Source organism: Gorilla gorilla, chromosome 21, assembly GCF_029281585.2.
Source record: "Gorilla gorilla gorilla isolate KB3781 chromosome 21, NHGRI_mGorGor1-v2.1_pri, whole genome shotgun sequence".
Lineage (NCBI taxonomy): Eukaryota > Metazoa > Chordata > Mammalia > Primates > Hominidae > Gorilla > Gorilla gorilla.
The window spans coordinates 47,092,340-47,114,386 of record NC_073245.2 but is presented as its reverse complement, the minus strand read 5'-3'; the positions used below and the strand labels follow the sequence as shown (position 1 = coordinate 47,114,386).

Below are 22,047 nucleotides of genomic sequence, written 5' to 3'. Positions count from 1 at the left end.
ATTGAAGATTTTAATTCCCTAGAACTACAAGCAAGGCACAGGATAGGAAGAAACAGCTGAGGGAAAGACTGAGTTCTTTACAGAGGCATCAGATGGAGGAGAAACAGGAGGAGAAACACCCAGGTGAGAAGAGACACCAAACCTGTTATGAGAGGAGATGAGAGGAACACTGAACTGAGATGTTTATTTTGTGGAAGAAAAGATATTGAGAGATGTGATAGAAAGTCTCAAAAATCTGTATCTTCATTGTCTCCACCCCGGTCAAGCTACCTTCATCTCTTGCCTGGATGACCACAATGCCCACCTAACTGGTCTCCCACTTCACTCTTGCCCCTTTCCAGTCCACACATCACCCAGCATGATCTGTGATCTTTTTTTTTTTTTTTTTTTTGAGAGAGTCTCAGTCTGTCACCCAGGCTGGAATGCAGTGGTGTGATCTTGACTTACTGCAACCTCTGCCTGCCGGGTTCAAATGATTCTCCTGCCTCAGCCTCCCAAGTACTTGGGACCACAGGTGCATGCCACCATGCCTGGCTAATTTTTGTATTTTTAGTAGAGATGAAGTTTTACCATGTTAGCCAGTCTGGTCTCAAACTCCTGACCTCAAGCGATCTGCCTGCCTTGGCTCCCAAAGTGCTGGGATTACAAGCATGAGCCACTGCACGCAGCCACAGAATGATCTATTAAAAACACAAATTGGCCAGGCATGGTGGCTCATGCCTGTAATCCCAGCATTTTGGGAAGCCAAGGTGGGAGGATTGCTTGAGCCCAAGAGTTCGAGACCAGACTGGGCAACATAGCGAAATGCTCTCTCTACTTAAAAAAAAAAAAAAAAAAAAAGCCAGGTGTGGTGGCGCATGCCTATAGTTTCAGCTACTCAGGAGGCTGAGGTGGGAGGATCACTTGAGCCCGGGAGGTGGAGATTACAGTGAGCTGAGATGTTGCCACTGCACTCCAGCCAGGGCAATAGAGCCAGACCTTGTCTCAAAATAAATAAATTAATTAATTAATTAAATAAATAAACAACAATAAAACAAACAAACCACAAATCAGATCATATCACCTCCTGCTTAAAACCCTTTAACAGCTTCCACTGCATATAGAAGAAAATCCGCACTCCTACTATGCCTTGTATCCTCCCCAACTTCATCTTGTGCCATTCTCCTATTCTGCCTACTAGGCTCCAAACATGCTGGCCTTCTGACTGATAAAACATGCCATGTTCTTTAACTATCTTTCCCCAACTCTTCTTGTGTTTCAAATCTCAGCTTAAATGTCACCTCCTAGTGAAGCTTTCCCTGACCACCCTAAGTAGATCAGCTCTTCTTGTTATTCATCATAACACTGCTTATTTTCTTCACAGCATTTTTCTCAAACTATACTTCTTTTGTTATTTGTTTACTTATTGTTATTGTTAATATTATTAATAGAATTAATAATATTACTTATTGTTTACTTATTATTTTTGTTAATTTCCTATCTTCCCTACTAGACAGAAGACAGTTTCTGAAGGCAGAGGCCAAGTTGGTCTTGTTCATTGCTGAATCCCTCATTGTCTCGTACAGAACCTTGTATATAATAGGTGTTCAGCAAATTTTTGCTGAACGAATGTATGAATCTAAAGGATTATTATGGGGAAAAGTAGACTAATGTAGTATAACTATAAATGGAAAACCTACGTCAATTGGGAGAGCTCCATATTAAAAAAAAACCTTTCTGTTAGAGATGTCCAAAGATGGAAGGCACTCCTTCAGGAGTTTCCTGACGCTGGAGATATCATGTTGAATCTGGGATTTGTAGCGATACCAAAGAGCAGCCTCCACAATATGGCTGGGGACCAAGCAAGACCAGTGTTTCTCAAAGAGTGGTCAGATAGTGTTAATAATGCAGTACCAAGTTCCCATGCAGCACAGGATTGTTCAGGTTGGGCCAGGGTAACCCTGACACCTACTTCTACTAGATTATTCTCCAGGGAGTGGGGCCTTGAAATTTTCATTGCACAAGCTCCCCATATAATTCATGGTTATTGAAGTTTGAGATGACCTTTATGGCCCTTCCAACTTTGAGATTCTTTGATTCTATAAAATGAAAAAACAATGTGAAAGAGTTCTGTGATCCATAAAGCACTGCACAATTGTGGAGCACTCAAGATATAAGTATACCCACAAGTCAATTTCCCTTTCACCAGGGAATGGGAGCAATGTACCTTGACTAATTAGCAGCCTAATGTTCCCTCTGGGTGCTTCTGCCCTAGCTGCAGTAAGTAACAAGAAGGGTTGAAGGAGGAGGTAGATGGAGGCACACCCCAAAAACTGAACCACAGATTACTCAGAATGCCAGAGGAGGGCCAGATATGGTGGCTCATGCCTGTAATCCCAACACTTTAGGGGCCGAGGTGGGAGGATCACTTGAGGCTAGGAGTTAGAGACTAGACTGGACAACAAAGCAAGATCCTGTCAAAAAAAAGAAAGAAAAGAAAAGAGAAAAAGAAAGAATTCCAGAAGAGGATGGCACTTTTGAGACTCACCACTCTTATTTACCATTGAGAAACCTATGGCACAGAAATAGAAAGTGATGACCTCAAGGTTACTTACAAATTAGTAGCAACACTATTCTAAAGCACTGTTGTCCAAAATGGTAGTCACTAGCCACATATAGCTATCAAACACTAGAAATGTGGCGGAAGAACTGGATTATTTATTTTACTTAATTTTAATTACTATAAATATCAATAGTTACATGTAGCTAGTGGCTTCCATGTTGGATAGCACAATTCTTGAGTCTAAATGTCTAGTTCAGGGCCCTCTCCTAAATGACATGGCCTCCAAAAGGGGGGTATTGTTTCCAAATTCAGAATTAGCATAAGGAAAAAAATAACAATGTAGGAACTCTGAGAACTGTGAGGTTGACAACTGCCAAGGATGGAATTTTAGTGTACTTATCAGAAATTCACCATTCTGTTTGGTTTTCCCTTAGTTCCTTAGAAAAAGTTCCTTTTGAAAACACCACAGATTTCTGGTTTCAAATGATATCTAACTTGTAGACCCTAATGCAGCCTCACTCAGCTCCTGATTCAAAAACTGGAATCAACTGTCATCCTATCACCCAAATTTGGACGGGCTTTTCACCAACTCAAAACTGATGAAACTAGAGTAAATAGCCTCAATCAGTGGACTATTTATGAAATTTCTCCCTAAACATTGATTCCTCACCTATTGAGGGAGCCAGGTCTGTACCAGCCAGTCTTCAAAAGGCAGTTAATGGGCCAGGTGCAGTAGCACATGCCTGTAATCCCAACACTTTGGGAGGCCGAGGTGGGAGGATCACCTGAGGTCAGAAGTTCGAGACCAGCCTGGCCAACATGGCCAAACCCCATCTCTACTAAAAAAAAAAAAAAATTTAGCCTGGCATGGTGGCACGCACCTGTAGTCGCAGCTACTTGGGAGGCTGCACATGAGAATCTCTTGAACCTGGGAGGCAGAGGTCGTAGTGAGCCAAAATTGTGCCACTGCACTCCAGCCTGGGCGGCAGAGCGAGACTCAGTCTCAAAAAAAAAAAAAAAAGGTCAGGCATGGTCAAGGAGATACAAATCAAAATAACAATCAGATCCCACTTCACTCTCACTAAGATGGCCATAATCAAACAAACAGACAATAACAAGTGCTGACAAGCATGTGCAGAAATTGGAAACCTCATACATTGCCGGTGGGAATATAAAATGGTTCAGCTACTTTGGAAAAGTCTGGCAATTCCTCAATAGGTTAAATATAGACTTACCATATGACTCAGCAATTACACTCCTAGCTATATACCCAAGAGAATTGAAAACATACATCTACACAAAAACATGTACCCAAAGGTTTGTAGTAGCGTTATTCATGACATCAGAAAGTGTAAACAACCCAAATGTCCACCAATTGAGGAATGAATAAAGAAGAATGTGGGGCCGGGTGTGGTGACTCATGCCTGTAATCCCAGCACTTTGGGAGGCTGAGGCGGGTGGATCACAAGGTCAGGTGTTGAAGACCAGCCTGGCCAACATGGTGAAACCCCGTCTCTACTAAAAATACAAAAATTAGCCGGGCGTGGTGGCCAGTGCCTGTACCTCAGCTGCTCGGGAGGCTGAGGCGGGAGAATCGCTTGAACCCGGGAGGCGGAGGTTGTAGTGAGCCAAGATCACGCCATTGCACTCCAGCCTGGGTGACAAGAGCAAGACTCCATCTCAAAAAAAACAAAAAAGAAAGAAAGAAAGAAAGAAGAAAGAAAGAAAGAAAGAAAGAAAGAAAGAAAGAAAGAAAGAAAGAAAGAAAGAAAGAAAGAAAGAAAGAAAGAAAGAAAGAAAGAAAGAAATGTGATAACGTTGAGAGGTGACAGCGTGCTGGCAGTCCTCACAGCCCTTGCTCGCTCTCGGCGCCCCCTCTGCCTGGGCTCCCACTTTGGCGGCACTTGAGGAGCCCTTCAGCCCACTGCTGCACTGTGGGAGCCCCTTTTCTGGGCTGGCCAAGGCCGGAGCTGGCTCCCTCAGCTTGCAGGGAGGTGTGGAGGGAGATGCCCGAGCGGGAACCGGGGCTGTGCACGGAGCTTGCGGGCCAGCTGGAGTTCCGGGTGGGCGTGGGCTTGGCAGGCCCCGCACTCGGAGCAGCCGGCCGGCCCTGCCGGTCCCGGGCAATGAGGGGCTTAGCACCCGGGCCAGCAGCTGCGGAGGGTGTACTGGGTACCCCAGCAGTGCCAGCCCACCAGCGCTGCGCTCCATTTCTCGCCGGGCCTTAGCTGCCTTCCCGCGGGGCAGGGCTCGGGACCCGCAGCCCGCCATGCCTGAGCCTCCCCCACCCCCACCATGGGCTCCTGTGCGGCCGGAGCCTCCCCGACGAGCACCGCCCCCTGCTCACAGCACCCAGTCCCATCGACCACCCAAGGGCTGAGGAGTGCAGGCACACAGCGCCAGACTGGCAAGCAGCTCCACCTGCAGCCCCGGTGTGGGATCCACTGGGTGAAGCCAGCTGGGCTCCTGAGTCTGGTGGGGAAGTGGAGAACCTTTAAGTCTAGCTAAGGGATTGTAAATACACCAATCAGCACCCTGTGTCTAGCTCAGGGTTTGTGAATGCACCAATCGACACTCTGTATCTAGCTACGCTGGTGGGGCGTTCGAGAACCTTTATGTCTAGCTCAGGGATTGTAAATACACCAATCGGCCCTCTGTATCTAGCTCAAGGTTTGTGAACACACCAATCAGCACCCTGTGTCTAGCTCAGGGTTTGTGAATGCACCAGTTGACACTCTGTATCTAGCTACTCTGGTGGGGACTTGGAGAACCTTTGTGTTGGCACTCTGTATCTAGCTAATCTGGTGGGGATGTGGAGAACCTTTGTGTCTAGCTCAGGGATTGTAAACGCACCAATCAGCACCCTGTCAAAACAGACCACTTGGCTCTACCAATCAGCAGGATGTGGGTGGGGCCAGATAAGAGAATAAAAGCAGGCTGCCCGAGCCAGCAGTGGTAAGCTGCTCAGGTCCCTTTCCACATTGTGGAAGCTTTGTTCTTTTGCTCTTTGCAATAAATCTTGCTGCTGCTCACTCTTTGGGTCCACACTGCCTTTATGAGCTGTAACACTCACTGTGAAGGTCTGCAGCTTCACTCCTGAGCCAGCGAGACCACGAACCCACCAGAAGGAAGAAACTCCAAACACATCCAAACATCAGAAGGAACAAACTCCAGACGTGCCACCTTAAGAGCTGTAACACTCACTGCGAGGGTCCACGGCTTCATTCTTGAAGTCAGTGAGACCAAGAACCCATCAATTCCGGACACAATGTGATACAGTTATACAATGCAACATTATTCAGCAATGTAAAAGGAGGAAGTACTGATATATGGTATAACATGGATGAACTTTTTTTTTTTTAAGATAGTCTCGGCTGGGCGCGGTGGCTCACGCCTGTAATCCCAGCACTTTGGGAGGCCGAGGCGGGTGGATCACGAGGTCAGGAGATCGAGACCATCCTGGCTAACACAGTGAAACCCCGTCTCTACTAAAAATACTAAAAAAGATAGTCTCACTTTGTTGCCCAGGCTGGAGTGTGGTGGCATGATCTTGGCTCACTGCAACCTCCGTCTCCTGGGTTCAAGCAATTCTCCTGCCTCAGCCTCCCAAGTACCTGGAATTACAAGCATGCACCACCATGGCCGGCTAATTTTTATATTTTTAGTAGAGATGGGGTTTCACCAGGTTGGCCAGGCTGGTCTCAAACTCCCAACCTCAGGTGATCCGCCAACCTCAGGTGATCCACCCACCTCAGCCTCCCAAAGTGCTGGGATTACAGACATGAGCCACTGCATCTGGCCTATAACATGGATGAACCTTGAAAACATTATGCTTAGTGAAAGAAACCAGACACAAAGGGCCACATATTATATGATTCCATTTATATGAAACATCCAGAATAAGGCAGAGCCTTAGAGACAGAAAGTAGATTAGTGGTTGCCTAGAGCTGGAGGGGAAGAAGTTGAGGGAAAATGAAAAATGACTGCTAATGAGTATTGCACTTCTTTTGGGGGTGATGAAAATTTTCTAAAATTGAAAGTGGTACACCTTTGCAAATATATTAAAAATATGAATTGTATACTTTAAATGGGTGAATTATATGGTATAAATTATATCTCAATAAAAATATAATTGCAATTTTGATTGGAATTGCAATAAATGTATAGATTAATTTGGAAAATACAGACATCTTTACAAACCTTCCTTTCCAGAAAGGTTGTAACCATTCATTAGAAAGATTAAGCACTATTCATTCATTCATTCTTGCCTCTTTCTATTTTTTTTTTTTATTTTTTTGAGACAGAGTCTAGCTCTGTTGCCCAGGCTGGAGTGCAGTGGTGCTATCTCGGCTCACTGCAACCTCCGCCTCTGGGGTTCAAGCAATTCTTATGTCTCAGCCTCCCAAGTAGCTAGGACTACAGGCCCCCGCCACCACACCCGGCTAATTTTTATATTTTTAGTAGAGACAGGGTTTCACCATGTTGGCCAGGCTCTTGACCTTAAGTGATCCGCCTGCCTTGGCCTCCCAAAGTGCTAGGATTGCAGGCGTGAGCCACCACGCCCAGCCTGTTTATTTCTAAAGACAACACTTGGGCACTTATTTTTTTCTAGCACTAGAGTCCTATGCAGACATCTGTTTCCCTAACTGGATTATGAGTTCCTTAATGGCAGACAGGATATCTTTTTATATGTTTTCTCCTCAGTGCTTACCACAAAGGCCAATACACGGTGAGCATTTAATACATAATTGTAAAATGAATAGATAAAAGAATGAATAAATAAATGAACAAACTTATCTCTGCTTATATGACCAGCTGGATCCAAGATGATCAAAGAGAGAAAGTATGGAAGGAGAGGGGATAAGATAGGATACAGATAAACAAGATAGAGATGCTGGACAGGCAGAGGAAAGACAAGAGTGGAATTTGTGGAATGGATTTTGGAATCATGTCAAGAAGTGTTTCTTGAGCTCCTACAGTGGGCTCAGTCTGGGACTCTGTGAAGAGGCTGGAAGAGACCCCTGGAGCTGAGGTTCAGAGTATGGGACTCCTGCCCTGCAGTCTGTGCTATTATTGTACCCTGTCCTCTTGCCAGCTATTTTCAGGCCTTGATCCAAATACCTTTTGCATGTTCCCCTTGGCCAAAGTGGCTTTGGTGCCCGATGGATTGTGTACCTCTTCTCTTTTCTCACTGCCTACATGCCTACTTACAGGAGGGGAATCACACACTTGTTCCTACCATCCTGTGTCCCATGCTGGCCTTACCTATAACAAGTGAATGAGGGCAGAGCATTTGGAATGCAGCCCAAAAGAGGAATATGCCTAGAGCAGAAACAGAAAGTGGAAAGAAAATCCAGGGGCATCATTTTATGTGTACATCAAGTCTCTCAAGTGTAATAGACACATGCAAAAATATTCATTACAATGGTTCTCTATTATCTAGGTCAAAGGCAGTTTAAATCATTAGTCCTCAATCTACGGTACTCTATTCCTGTGAGTACCTGCACAGAAAAATATGAAGAGAATAAATGTCTAGATCCTCAACTTCCATATGTAGTATTTCCTAACAATGATCTGTCTGAGTTGGTTCTTCTTTCTCAGTCTCTTTTACAATTACCCTTCTCCCATGTTAAACAAGAATGTCATAGCTCTCTCTTATCTCAAACTTTATTATGGTACAATGACAGGGTATGAACAAAGTGTTAAACAAAGGGACAATTTGAGAATGTATAACTTCTGAGGGAGAGCCCCCAAGAAAGCAAATCAATGAGAGCTTCTCTGAGAAATCAGTATTGAAAGAATTGGCATCTTAATTCATCCACGTAACAAACTCATGGCAAGACTACTTGCCTTATATATCTTAGAATTACAACTCAGAAGTGAAACAGTTCTCACAGAGTCATATATTAACATATTTATCTTAAGAAAGAAGTTAGGCAATTTCTAACAAAGTAGATCTGATTTGGCTGATTATGTTGAGTGATAACTGGCTATGCAAAATAGGTTGTATGGTAGATGTCTTCTATAAATTATATGAGCTAAATTTGCAGTGCCAATGTTTTGAAAGAGGTATAACCTATATGTGCATATATATATGTGTGTGTATATAATATGTAAAATGTTTTGGAAATTTGATTTTTTGCAATTTTTAAATTTTATGATAAAATTTTTAGATATGAACATTATGTCAAGAGTTACATAATTTTTCAAAATTCTTTTAGGTATACAATTTTAAGAGTTTAAGTTTATTAATCTAAATAATTTTTCAATGGTACTTTGTCCCTCCCCCCAACATCAGAATTGTCTGAGGAGGTTACAAAAATACAAGTCAGAGGTCTTATCCTCTGGAGATTCTAACTCAATAGTCTGGGATAGGGTCCAGAAATCTGTATTTCTAACGACATTCTCAGGTAATTATTTACATAAACTAAAATTGGGAAACCCTGGCTCTGAATATGGAGTCATCAGACTAGATTGTTTACCCCTAATTCAATGTATAATTTACACAAACTTTCCCCTGTCTCTGAGCCTATTCTTGTGGTCTTAGCAAGTAAAGCATGGCTATCCATATAAATAAAATTAGATTTCTGTCAGTTTGTTTCCCATCATATGAAAACAACTAGACAGATTTTTAACAAATCCAGATGTTGTATTAGGACTCCCTAACTTCTTTTTTGAGACAGGGTCTCACCCAGGCTGGAGTGCAGTGGCACGATCACCGCTCACTGCAGCCTTGACCTCCCAGGCTCAAGCAATCCTCCCACCTCAGCCTCCCAAATATCTGGGACCACAGGCATGCATGACCATACCAAGCTAATTTTTTATTTATTATTATTATTTTTTTGAGACAGAGTCTCACTCTGTCACCCAGGCCGGAGTGCAGTGGCATGATCTTGGCTCACTTCAACCTCTGCCTCCCAGGTTCAATCGATTTTCCTGCCTCAGCCTCCCGAGTAGCTGGGATTACAGGTGTGAGCCACCACGCGTGGCCTAATTTTTAAATTTTTTGTAGAGATGGGGTCTACCTGTGTTGCCCAGGCTGATCTCAAACTCCTGAGTTCAGTGATCCTCCCTCCTCAGTCTCCCAAAGTTCTGGGATTACAGGCATGAGCCACTGTGCCTGGCAGATTCTCTAACTCACTATATGTGGCAGTTTGGAGGACACCTCAAGTAACCATCCTCAAAAGCAACTCAGAAACTAAAGTTCAACAAGAACCCTCTGTGACTGCTCCTTTGGATAGATTTTCATGTATTAAAATATCATGGTCAAAAAGAAGAAAACGTTGGTTTCAAAAATTAGTCTCTGGTCAAAAAAATCACACTTAGAAATGCAGGTGTTCATATGCTCTAGAGATGTTTTCTGTACGGGCAACTCTGTGTGTAAAGTATTCCAGGGTGAATAGTTTCAGGGTTGTATTTATTTTATTTAAATAAAATATTTATTAAATAAAATAATGATGGTAAAACCATAAGGTAACCATGATAATAAACCATGATAGTAAAACCATAAGTAGACCAGACCTTAGAACCCTAGAAGAGGGCTGTTCTAAAAACTTTATATCCCAAAAAGAGATAATAGGTAGTCCAAGGCCCTCCTATATCTGAGATTTTGCAGTCTTCTCTTGTACCTTCTCTAATTCAAAATTCCAAGCTGGCCAGGCACAGCGGCTCACGTCTGTGATCCCAGCACTTTGGGAGGCTGAGGCAGGAAGCTCACCTGAGGTCAGTAATTTGAGACCAGCCTGGCCAACATGGCAAAACCCCGTCTCCACTAAAAATACAAAAAAAAAAAAAAAAAAAAATTAGCTGGGCATGGTGGTGTGTGCCTGTAATCCCAGCTACTCAGGAGGCTGAAGCAGGAGAATTGCTTGAACCCAGGAGGCAGAGGTTACAGTGAGCCAAGATCACACCATTGCACTCCAGCCTGGGCAACAAGAGCAAAATTCTGTCTCAAAATAAAAATAAAAATAAAATTAGCTGATTGTGTTGGTGCATGCCTGTGGTCCTAGCTACTCAGGAGGCTGAGGTGGGAGGATCACTTGGACCTTGGAGTTTGAGGCTACAGTGGGCCACAACTGCACCACTGCACTCCAGCCTGAGCAACAGAGTGAGACAAACAAGGGAAGGAAAGGGAAGGAAACGAAAGGAGAAAGAGGAAAAAGGAAAAGGAGAGAGAAAGAGAGAAAGAAAAGGAAAATCTTAAGTATTATGAGAGATTATAAACTGAGTGGAGAGTGTGGCTGTCAATGAGGCTAATATAATCTTAGATATGTAAAGTCAAAGAATGGTAATAGTACCCTGTTCAAGTCAGACCATAGCTGGAATACTTAACGAGAGATATTGGCCAACTAAAGTATATCCAGGGGAGAACGACATGGTTGTTTAGGAAGCCACATCATATGAGGAACCTGAGACTGTGGACTCAGTATCACCTCGTTTATAAAACAAGAACACTGGACTAGATCAGGGGTTTTCAAACTGAGCTTTGCAAATCCCTAGGGATTCCAGACACACACCTCACAGGGAACACAGTGACAGGGTGGAGAAGCCTACAGAATGTGGCTCTAGGCCTCCCATCCATGCTCCAACCAGATCAGCACCGCTGTTACCTGTTTTAGGTATAGGGTTTTGGAATAATAATAAAAATAGCTAATACACTTTTTGCCAAGCACTAAGCCCTTTATATAGATTATTCCAATTCTTCCTTACAACAATCTATGTCACAGGACTTATTATTTCCATTTTACAGACATGAAAATTGAGGTTTAAAGAGGTGAGGTAACTTGCCCAACTAGTAAGTATTAAGGTAGAGATGTAGGAATTGAATGAGAATGACCCAGAATCAGAATGATAACTTATGGGGATTGTTAGGGATTGGGATATTGGTACTACAATTCCTGATTTGTGTGGGAATTGGACCAAATGACCTCTAAGGACTGAAATTGAGAGTCTTGAATTCTCAGAGGTTCAAGATGTGAGACACCGGGGATCATTACCAGTGCCCAACCTCTCCCAAACCAAATCCAGGAAGTGGGGGAAGGCCCATCCTCAACTCCACGCCTTCTGAGTTAATTGTTATAAATGTGGGGCTGCCATAAGGCAAGAACCCCTGCTCCCATCTGACCACCTAGTATCTTCAAAGGAGAGGAGGCCAGTTCCTCCTCTCCCCTAACTTCTCCCAGAAATGTAGAGAACTTATCCAGGCAGTTCCCTGCATTTGTGACAGAAATTCTGAAGGTCAGTGCCAGAAGTAACTTAAAAGTGTCTTGTACATCCCTAACAGTTTATAAGTGGGAAAAAGAAGGCTTAGAAAAGGGCATTAACTAAAGCCATTCTTTTCATTAAATGTTTACTGAACATGCCAGCATAAGAAGTTGGCCCAGACACAAACTCAGGTAGCTGATATGAAGCTCAGGACACTGAAACAGGCCTCAAGACAGAGTCTTCAGAGCAATACATTTATTATTCATATGCCACCTACTTCCAAAAAAAGTGACTCGGAAAGTACAGCCTACTTGTCTCATTTTCACCACTTTAGGGAGGTGTTCTGTAAAGTGTCAAGGGTCATAAAACTCAGGGAGAAATGAGAGAAACAGGTTAGAAATCCACCTTAAACATGAAATCCTCCAGCTCGCCTCCACAATCTGCTCACCTGATTCAAGTGGAGAAAGACTGTTCCCAACAACAGGTATTTCCCATGTATCTCCCATTAGCTTTGAGTATTTATGCTACCAGCCACAAACAACCCTCAGGCAAGAGGAACAGACTCCTTCCTCAGCCCCTTCATTCCAAACCTTCTAAAATTCTTGCTTTATGGTGTCAACATCATTATAGAAAATAAATTAAATAAATAAATAAATAAACAAACAAAATCCTCCCTCTTTCTTACCATCTCAACAGAAATTCAACCCGCCTACTGAGTCACCACAGAGTCACTACAGGTTGCAACAGAACTTCTAAAAACTGCTTCCTCTCTTCAGAAACAGTCATAGAATTCTGGAAGATTAGAGATGAAAGGGACCTTGCAGAGTATCTGTAGTTCATTTCCCATCATGCCCACAAAGGGAAGGCCCAGAGAGAGGAAGAGAATGGTCTGAAGTCATCTTTCTCAAAATGAGTGTTTTTCTTTACCAAATATATCTTAATCAATAGATATGCTGTTGTGAAACTAGTGAAGATATAGATGTAGTGTGTGTATTTGAGAAGGTGGGGATGGTTGAGAAAGTGAAGCAAGCCCATGTTTTGTCAAGGAGATTTGTCAAGGTGATATGGAAAATCAGAGCCCTAGAGTATATTGTCCTATCATTTATGTCCAGGGACTCTAAATTATCTAGGTCCATATTCTGGAGTTCACTTCAGTGACATGGGGAGGTAGGGACTTTTTTTTTTTTTTTTTTTTTTTTGGCCTCAAATACACACACACACATATGCCTACAAGGATCTGGGGAGCTCCAAATATCATACTATGGAATTCATATTCAGGAGCATACAAGGATCCTGAGAGCAGAGCTTCTGTCCTAGGGTGAATCCTAAAGTTGCCTTATTCTCAAAAGCTCCAGTTCCTGAAGAAGGATTGAAATATACTGAGAGCCATGAAGAGACAGTAGTGATTTCAGCTGAGGGTGAGAATTTAGGTGGCTCAGAGATAACCACAGCCTTAGGCAACCCAAAGCAAAGCAAACAATGGAAGGAATCAACGATACCAAATGTGTTGGGCTTTGGCTACTGGGGACTTCTCCTAGAAAAAGTAGAGATTGAGTAGCTAGTGTAAATGACCAGAATATCAGCCATCAACCACTCTTTCCACCCTCTCCTTATAAACCTTTTACTTAATCCCCCAAATCCCCGACAGTCCTCCAGTGTTCCTTCAACTAGCTAACTCCCTTCCACTCCTTCAGCTACCTCTAACACCCTCACTGACTCTGTCTCCCTGAATCCCAATACCTTGTCACTGATCATTTTCTCATACATATACACATGCATCCCCACTAACATATTTATCTGCCACACCAGGGGGAAGACAGCATGAGAAAGTTGGAACCAAAGTCTGTATTTTGCAGGGAAAATTTAGCCCTTGGAGCAGATGAACGTGTGCCTTCAAAAGAGGCAGTGTTTATACAGACTAAGAGAATCCTTGACTCTTTCCTCTCACTTTCTCCCTGTCTCTCTACCATCTACACACCTAGTTACCTGTGCTGATTTCTTTCCATAATGAAAAAAATAGCTAATACACTTTTTGCCAAGCACCAAGCCCTTTATACAGATTAAATTACTGTAAAATTATCAAATCACTCTAAAATGTCATTGTTCCATTCCATTCCCACCAGCAGCATCCTAGTTCAGGACTGAATAACAAACTCTCAGTTCTCTGGCTTCACATTCCCATTTCCATATGTATCCAGATGAATCCTCTTAATCTCTGCTGCGACTTCTACATTCCGCTGCATGCAATCCTTTCACAGATCTCCAAAAATAGTCAAGATCTCCCATACCTGGACCCCATCCGCTGTTGATGACAACCGTAACTCCTCTTTCACTCCCCAGACCCAATCCAAGTCAGCAAATTCCATAGGTTCTTCATTCAAAATAGATCCAGAATTTGACCACATCTAACCATCTTCATGACTACTACTATGGTCTAAATCACCACAATCTATCACCTGGATTTCTACAATAGCCTCCTAATTGGTTTCCCTGCTTCTACTTTTCCCCTTCTACAGTCTCTTCTTAATATAAAAGATAGAGCCTAAATAGAAGCCAAATCATTATCACATCTGTGCTTAAGATTGTCTAGTGGTGTGGGTGGGCATGGTGGCTCACACTTGTAATCCCAGCACTTTGGGAGGCCGAGGCGGGCGGGTCACAAGGTCAGGAGTTTGAGACCAGCCTGGCCAATATGGTGAAAACCTGTCTCTACTAAAAATACAAAAATTGGCCAGGTGCAGTGGCACATGCCTGTAATCCCAGCACTTTGGGAGGCCGAGGAGAGTGGATCACGAGGTCAAGAGATCGAGACCATCCTGGCTAACATGGTGAAACCCCATCTCTACTAAAAATACAAAAAATTAGCCGGACGTGGTGGCGGGCGCCTGTAGTACCAGCTGCTCGGGAAGCTGAGGCAGGAGAATGGCGTGAACCCAGGAGGCAGAGCTTGCAGTGAGCGAAGATTGTGCCACTGCACTCCAGCCTGGGCAACAGAGCGAGACTCCATCTCAAAAAAAATAAAATAAAATACAAAAATATAAAAATTAGCCAGGCATGATGGCGGGTGCAGTGAGCCGAGATCGTACCACTGCACTCCAGCCTGGGCAACAGAGCGAGACTCTGTCTCAAAAAAAAAAAAAAAAGATTGTCTAGTGGTTTCCCATTTTACCATGAATAAAAGGCCAGAGTCTACATTGGCTTTCAAGATGTGACATGATCTAATATCCTGCTGGTGTCAATACTACTCTCTCTTCCCTAGCTCACACATTTTAGCTACACTAACTTCCTAGCTAGTCTTCAAACACACCGGGCAGCAGCACATTTGTTCTCCACCTACCTGGAACATTTCCCCTCCCTACCCCAACTATCTGCGTGGCACACTCCATACTTTCCTTCAGATCTCTGCTCAAATTTCATCTTTATCAAAAGGTTCTTTCCTTATCAGCTCCCACTCTGCACTGTCACTTCCCTTTCCCCTCGCTCTGCTCTATATTTTTCTATAGTACTCATCACTACCTGTCATATACTTACTGGTTTCTATGTTTATTGTCTGTCTCCTCAAGCTGGACTATAACCTCCATGAGGGCAAGAACTTTGTTTAGAATAGTGCCTGGCACTTAATAAGTTCTTAGTAAGCATTTATTGAATGAATAAATTGTTCCCTGCATAAACCTTTTACTCTAAACATGCTTGGTCTTCTCACTGTTCCAATATAAATAATTGTAGTGGCTAATATTTAAGTGCATTCAATGTGCCAGGAATTTGACATGTTTTTTTTTATCCTATTCAATCTTACAAAACTGACAACTCCATGAGATAAAAGCTATTTTTATCCACATTTAACAGTTGAGAAAACTGAGGCTCAAAGAGGTTAAGTAACTTGCCCAAGAGAAAACTGAGGCTCAAAGAGGTTAAGTAACTTGCCCAAGATCAGACAGCTAATTAGTGGCAAAAATAGGACTCAAACTGGGTTAGTCTGACACCAAAACACCCATTCTCCTAATCTTTATATTATCCTGACTCCCTATAAGGCTTTTTCCTTTCTGTGAACTATTTGTGTAAGTAGCTCTTTGCAGTTTGGCCCATAATTCTTTTCAGGCTTTTTTTTTTTTTTTGATGGAGTCTTGCTCTGTTGCCCAGGCTGGAGTACATTGGCGTGATCTCGGCTCACTGCAACCTCTGTCTCCTGGGTTCAAGCAATTCTCCTGTCTCAGCCTCCCAAGTAGCTGGGATTACAGGAATGCACCACCACACCTGGCTATTTTTGTATTTTTAGTAGAGATGGGGTTTCGTCTTGTTGGCCAGGCTGATCTTGAACTCCTGACCTAAGGTGATCCGCCCGCCTCAGCCTCCCAAAGTGTTGGGATTACAGGCGTGAGCCACTGTGCCTGGCCCAGGCTGTTTTTATGTAGATCTATTTGTTTTGTTTTGTTTTATTTTGTTTTTGAGATGGAGTTTCGCTCTTGTCGCCCAGGGTGGAGTGCAATGGCACGATCTCGGCTCACTACAACCTCTGCCTCCTGGGTTCAAGCCATTCTCCTGCCTCAGCCTCCCAAGTAGCTGCAATTACAGGCACCTGCCACCACATCCAGCTGATTTTTGTATTTTTAGTAGAGACGGGGTTTCACCATGTTGGCCAGGCTGGTCTCGAACTCCTGACCTCAGGTGATCCACCTGCCTTGGCTTCCCAAAGTGCTGGGATTACAGGCATGAGCCACTGTGCCCGGCCAATCTATTTGGTCTTTCCAAATAGAATGTAAATTCCATGAGACTAGGGTCTTGGACATTTAAACCTAATAACACATTTTATCTGGTATTTTAAAGTTAATTTAAATCAGTTTGGCTAATGTGGCTAATTTCTCTTTTTATCTGTCACAGCCAAGTGCTGGACTACTAGAATAATGAGGTAGTGTCATGAGTGAAAAAAAATAGTTGACTAGGAGTGAGAGTATCTGGAGATTAGTCTCAGTTCTGTCTTCAAACAGGTGTATGACCCTTAGGCAAATCACTTAGCTTCTTTGTCCCTTAATCTACCAATCTTTGAAGAGAGTTGGCCTAGATGGACTCTAACGGTCACTTCAAGTTCTAAAAATACTACTATTCCGTGAACATTTGCAATGTGTCAAGCCAAAAGTAAAAGGCCAAATTATTCCTTAATATGGTTCTATTTTGGATAATGGGAGTACTTTCCTAAGAGCACCATTTCCTTTGTGGATAATTTCAATGACTATACAATGCATGTTCCAAAACAAGAAACGAGCTACAAGTGTGGCTTGTTAATGCCACCATAGCTGTCTAAATGACATAAAGTTAAGAAGAAAGCCATAATGTGTTTCTATAAGAAGTATATCAATTGGAGCGAATCACAGAAAAGATGTCATTTTTAAAAGCATTAGTAAGAATGAGAACAGAAAGAAGTGAGCTCCAAGAGGGAGAACTTTGGGAGGAAAAGGAGGATTTCATATGATAGTGAGATTGGAAAATATTAAATATATGATAAAGGCTTAAATAGTACAAAAAGAAAAACGGTAAGCAATTATTATTATTACTTTTATTGTTTCTTGAGACAGAGTCTTGCTCTGTCACCCAGGCTGGAGGGCAGTGGTGCGATCTTGGCTCACTGCAACCTCTGCCTTCCAGGTTCATGCGATTCTTCTGCCTCAGCCTCCCAAGTAGCTGGGACTGCAGGTGTGCACTACCAGGCCCAGCTAATTTTTTTTTTGTATTTTTAGTAGAGATGAGTTTCACTATTTTGGCCAGGCTTGTCTCGAACTCCTGACCTCAGGTGATCTGCCCGCCTCTGCTTCCCAAAGTGTTGGGATTACAGGCATAAGCCACTGCGCCCAGCCCAGTAAGCAATTATTAACTTCAGAGTAAATAAAAATCTGTACATAAAAGGAAATATAACCACAGTATACTATTCTTATGTAAACTGATTTTAAATTAACTAGAAAACAGCTATAATTATATTGAGAAGAAGAGAGAAGGAAGTTAGAGAGGTATATAAGAACTAAAATCTTATCTATCGTAGTAAGAAATCAATACTTTCTTTAAAAATGATGAAAAATAGCAGTATAAGCATATCATTTAAAAATATAGAGGCAACAAAGGGAAGTAACCACATATCCGGCATATTTGCACTTTACTTTCTTGTAATAAAATGCAATTTATTTGTATTTTGCTTTTGCTTTACTATAAACATAAAATAATTAAATAGTAATTGCCTATATGGTACTTGTCTCCTGCCTTTTTACCCCCATATCCATAATGCCTAATGCAGCCCTGAGTATCCAATATCTTTAACAATTCTTGTTGAGGGAGTGACCAATGTAAAAATGGAGTGAGGATGTCTTGTTTTTGAGTTACAGAATTTTGCACTGGAAGTAAATTTAGAGATTATTTAATCCAGTGCTTCCCCAATGGGTGTTCCATGGAATACTGCTTCTTGTGATATCAATAGCATGCTGGCAAAAAGTGTTTGGGGCTTAAATAAATTCAGGAAATCCTATGTTAAACAAAATTAATCAGGTATCTCTAATTTAGGACATCTTGGAGATTTTACTATGCTAATACACATTGGGAATCTCACACAAAGGCAATTTATTATGTAGTGTTTCTCAGACTCAATCATTTTATGAATTAAGAAGCCCCCTACTAATATCTCCAGTAATTAGCAGTTCCTGAAGCATTCTTTGGAAAATGCTGATCTAGTCTACTCCTCTCATTTTACAGATGGGGAAAGAGAGGCTCTCCAGAGCCTGTTCAGGTAAGGGTGGTAGGGGAACTGGTGTCTCTAGCAAGAAAGGGCCTCAGGATTCTGGAAAACTCTCCAGTGATTGAAAACTCTGGCATGTGTATTCTGTTTTCCATTAGGCACCTGAGTTCTTTCAAACCAGGGAACAAATTCAGATACAAGCATTTCCTTTTATGATCTTTTTTTTCCTCTTTTTATTTTTCTTATTTTATTTTTATTACTATTACTTTTTGAGACAGGGTCTTGCTCTGTTGCCCAGGCTGGAGTACAGTGGTGTGATCTGTGCTCACTGCAACCTCCGCCTCCTGGGCTCAAGCAATCCTCCCACCACAGCCTTTCAAGTAGCTGGGACTACAGGCGTGCACCACCGTGCCCAGCTAATTTTTGTCTTTTATGTAGAGAGGGAGTTTTGCCATGTTGCCCAGGCTGGTCTCGAACTCCTGAGCTCAAGCAATCCACCTGCCTTGGCCTCCCAGAGTGCTGGGATTACAGGCGTGAGTCACCATGCCCAGCCGATTTCTCTCTTTTTTGTGAAATAGAGATGGGGGTCTCACTGTGTTGCCCAGGCTGGTCTCAAACTCCTAAGCTCAAGCAACCCTCTTGCCTCAGCCTCCCAAAGTGCTGGGATTACAGGCATGAGCCACCATGCCTGGCCTCCTTTGAAGATCTTTAAAGGTTTTCTGATCTTTAAAGAGCCTGGAAAATGAGCCCAAGTGTTGGCTGGAGCTCAAGCATAAAGCTCTAGAGCAGAAGCTAAAGAGAGTCTCAACAGACACAATGGACAGTGAATTTCAGTGACAAACTGGCCCCCAACTAAGCAATGGTAATATAATAATAGACCACTCACACCTATACAGTGTTTTCCAATAAACAAATAAGTGCTTTTACAATGTTATCTCATTTGATTCTTACAACAACCTAGAGAGAAAAACAAGGGTAGAATTATTATCCCCATTTTATGGAAGAGGAAACTGACTCTTAGTTAAATGCCTTGTCTGTGGTTATATAACATGTTAATGGCAGAGTTGAAAGGAGAACCTAAATTTCTTGTCTCTCAGGTCAAGGCTCTTCTCAATATATCACACAAACTGGGCAAAGATATTGAGTGAGTTTCAATTTAACTCTCCCATGAAGCATCCAAGCTGCTCCTATTGGCTAGCTTAAATAATTAATCAGGCCAGACATGGTGGCTCACACTAATCCCAGCACTTTGGGAGGCCAAGACAGGTGGATCGCTTGAGTTCAGGAGTTTGAGAACAGCCTGGGCAACATGGTGAAACCCCATCATTACAAAAAATACTAAATACAAAATACAAAAATTAGCCAAACGTGGTGGTGCATGTCTGTAGTCCCACCTACTCAGGAGGCTGAGGTGGCAGGATTGCTTGAGCAGGGGAGGCAGGGCAGAGGTTGCAGTAAGCCAAGATCATGCCACTGCACTCCAGGCTGGGCAACAGAGCAAGATCCTGTCTCCAAAAAAACAAAACAAAACAAAACAATGCAAAAACAATAGATCAACTCTGAGTGCTCATAGATTGTGGCAGAAGCAACACCCCAATTATTGGAATTTCAAAGTCCTATTTGGATTCGGTACAGTAGTATCTCCTAGACAGCTAAATTCCTGGGAGAAGCAGTCTTAGAAATTTCCTGCTGGGGAGGCTGCATGGCCTAGTGGTACAAGCAAGGAGTCAGGCAGACTTGAATTTGAATCCTGGCTCTACCACTTATTCACTCTATGACCTTATTCACTACATAACCCTTCAATGCTTCATTTGTTCACCTATAAAATGAAACTAAGAATTCCTATTTTACAAAGCTGCTGAGAGGCCAAGGTAAGGAATTAGAGGAGTAATAGAGTGTCATGGTTGTGTGTAAGCTCTGTAATTATACTGCCTAGGTTTGAATCTCAGCCTTGCTTCTAGCTAGTTGTTTCACTTCAGATATGTCACTTGACTTCTCAGAATTTCAGTTTTCACCTATGTAAAACGAGGAAAACAAATAGTGCTTTCATAATTATTATAAGCATCAAAGGAGATAGTATTTGTTAAGCACTTAAGCATAGTTTCTGGCACACAGCTCTGTAAAAGATAATGATAATGGTAGTGGTAGTAGTGGTGGTGAAAAACCCAATACTATTTATCTTCCAAAGCAAGAATGAGGAAGAAAGCTACTCAGTCTTGTTCTCTTCCATTTGCCAATGCCCTTTCTCCCTCTTCAACTACAAAGCCAAGAACACTAGACTAGAAGTCAGGACACTTGGCTTTGAATGTCAGCTCTGTCACATACTAGTTATGTGATCTGAAGGAAGTCATGTAGCTTCCTTGAGGTATTTTTCCTCACCTGAGGCATTAAGTTGATGACACTTTGCTTACTCTACTGGGTTGTTGTAAGTATCAAATGAGTGTTTTTATCTGCCACCAAGTATAAGATAGATAGTTTTACCAGTAAAAAGCAACTTTATCTCCAAGCTTTTTCTCATGTACATTTCGATCCAGTACATTGTAGCAGATGTTGGTAGTTGCTCCTTTCATCCACTCAATGAAGATTTTCCCTTTAGTCACATCAAAGTTGTACCGAAGGAATGGGCCAGGGCATGGAGTCTTCCAGTAAAATTCCTTGGCAATGTCTCCCCAGAATTCTGCAACAGAAATGGAAGCCCAGATAGCATTAATCTTCTGAGACATATTTAGCCTCAGAAGGCTTACCAGTCTATACACAGGACCAAATTATAACTTCCTTGCCCTAGGACCCACCACCTTGGTCCCTTCTTTACCTGTCTAATCTTAGCACCCACCACTTTTTTTTTTGGAGATGGAGTCTCGCTGTGACACCTAGGCTGGAGTGCAGTGGCATGATCTCGGCTCACCACAACCTCTGCCTCCCCGGTTGAAGCAATTCTCCTGCCTCAGCCTCCCAAGTAGCTGGGACTACAGGCGCGTGCCACCATGCCTGGCTAATTTTTGTATTTTTAGTAGAGACGGGGTTTCACTATGTTGGCCAGGCTGGTCTCGAACTCCTGACCTCGTGATCCGCCCGCCTCGGACTCCCAAAGTGCTGGGATTACAGGCGTGAGCCACCGCGCCCAGCCAGCAGCCAACACTCTTCTAACCCATCTTCTATTCTCTTGGGCTGAATCTTGACTCAAATTCTTCCTCCTGTCCTCAAGACTGCCTACTCATTTTTTACCATCTATTAAAATCAGAGCCACCTAGTACTAGCACAATGCCTAGCATACGATAGGCAATCAGTAATTTTTTGTTGCTGTTGCCCAGGCTTGTCTTAAACTCCTGGACTCAGCTGTCCTCCTGCCTCAGCCTCCCAAGAAGCTGGGATTATAGGTACACACCGAGTTCTGCTGATATCAAGTACAATTTTTTTCACCATTTGTCTAACTAGAAAGTAAATTTTTTAATGAAGTAATTAGTAAAAAGAAAAAATTCTTCACCCACAGAACCTTCCATGACCAACTCTTTCTTCTCTTAATTCGTGCATTGTCTCTCAGCAATTACATATTGAGCATCTCCTTCTCCAGCTTCTACTTATATAA

General features: G+C 42.6%; 1 protein-coding gene across 4 annotated transcripts in view; it reads right to left on the bottom strand.

Annotated features, from left to right (window-relative positions):
* The window catches only part of ACSS2 (acyl-CoA synthetase short chain family member 2), a 51,180-nt gene that overhangs the window by 24,112 nt on the left and 5,021 nt on the right, over window positions 1–22,047 (bottom strand). For all 4 annotated transcript variants that reach the window (XM_004062044.5, XM_019016872.4, XM_004062045.5 and 1 more), the window contains exon 2: window positions 20,943–21,138. In XM_004062044.5, coding sequence (XP_004062092.1) covers window positions 20,943–21,138 — 196 coding nt within the window. The remainder of the gene's footprint in view (window positions 1–20,942; window positions 21,139–22,047) is intronic.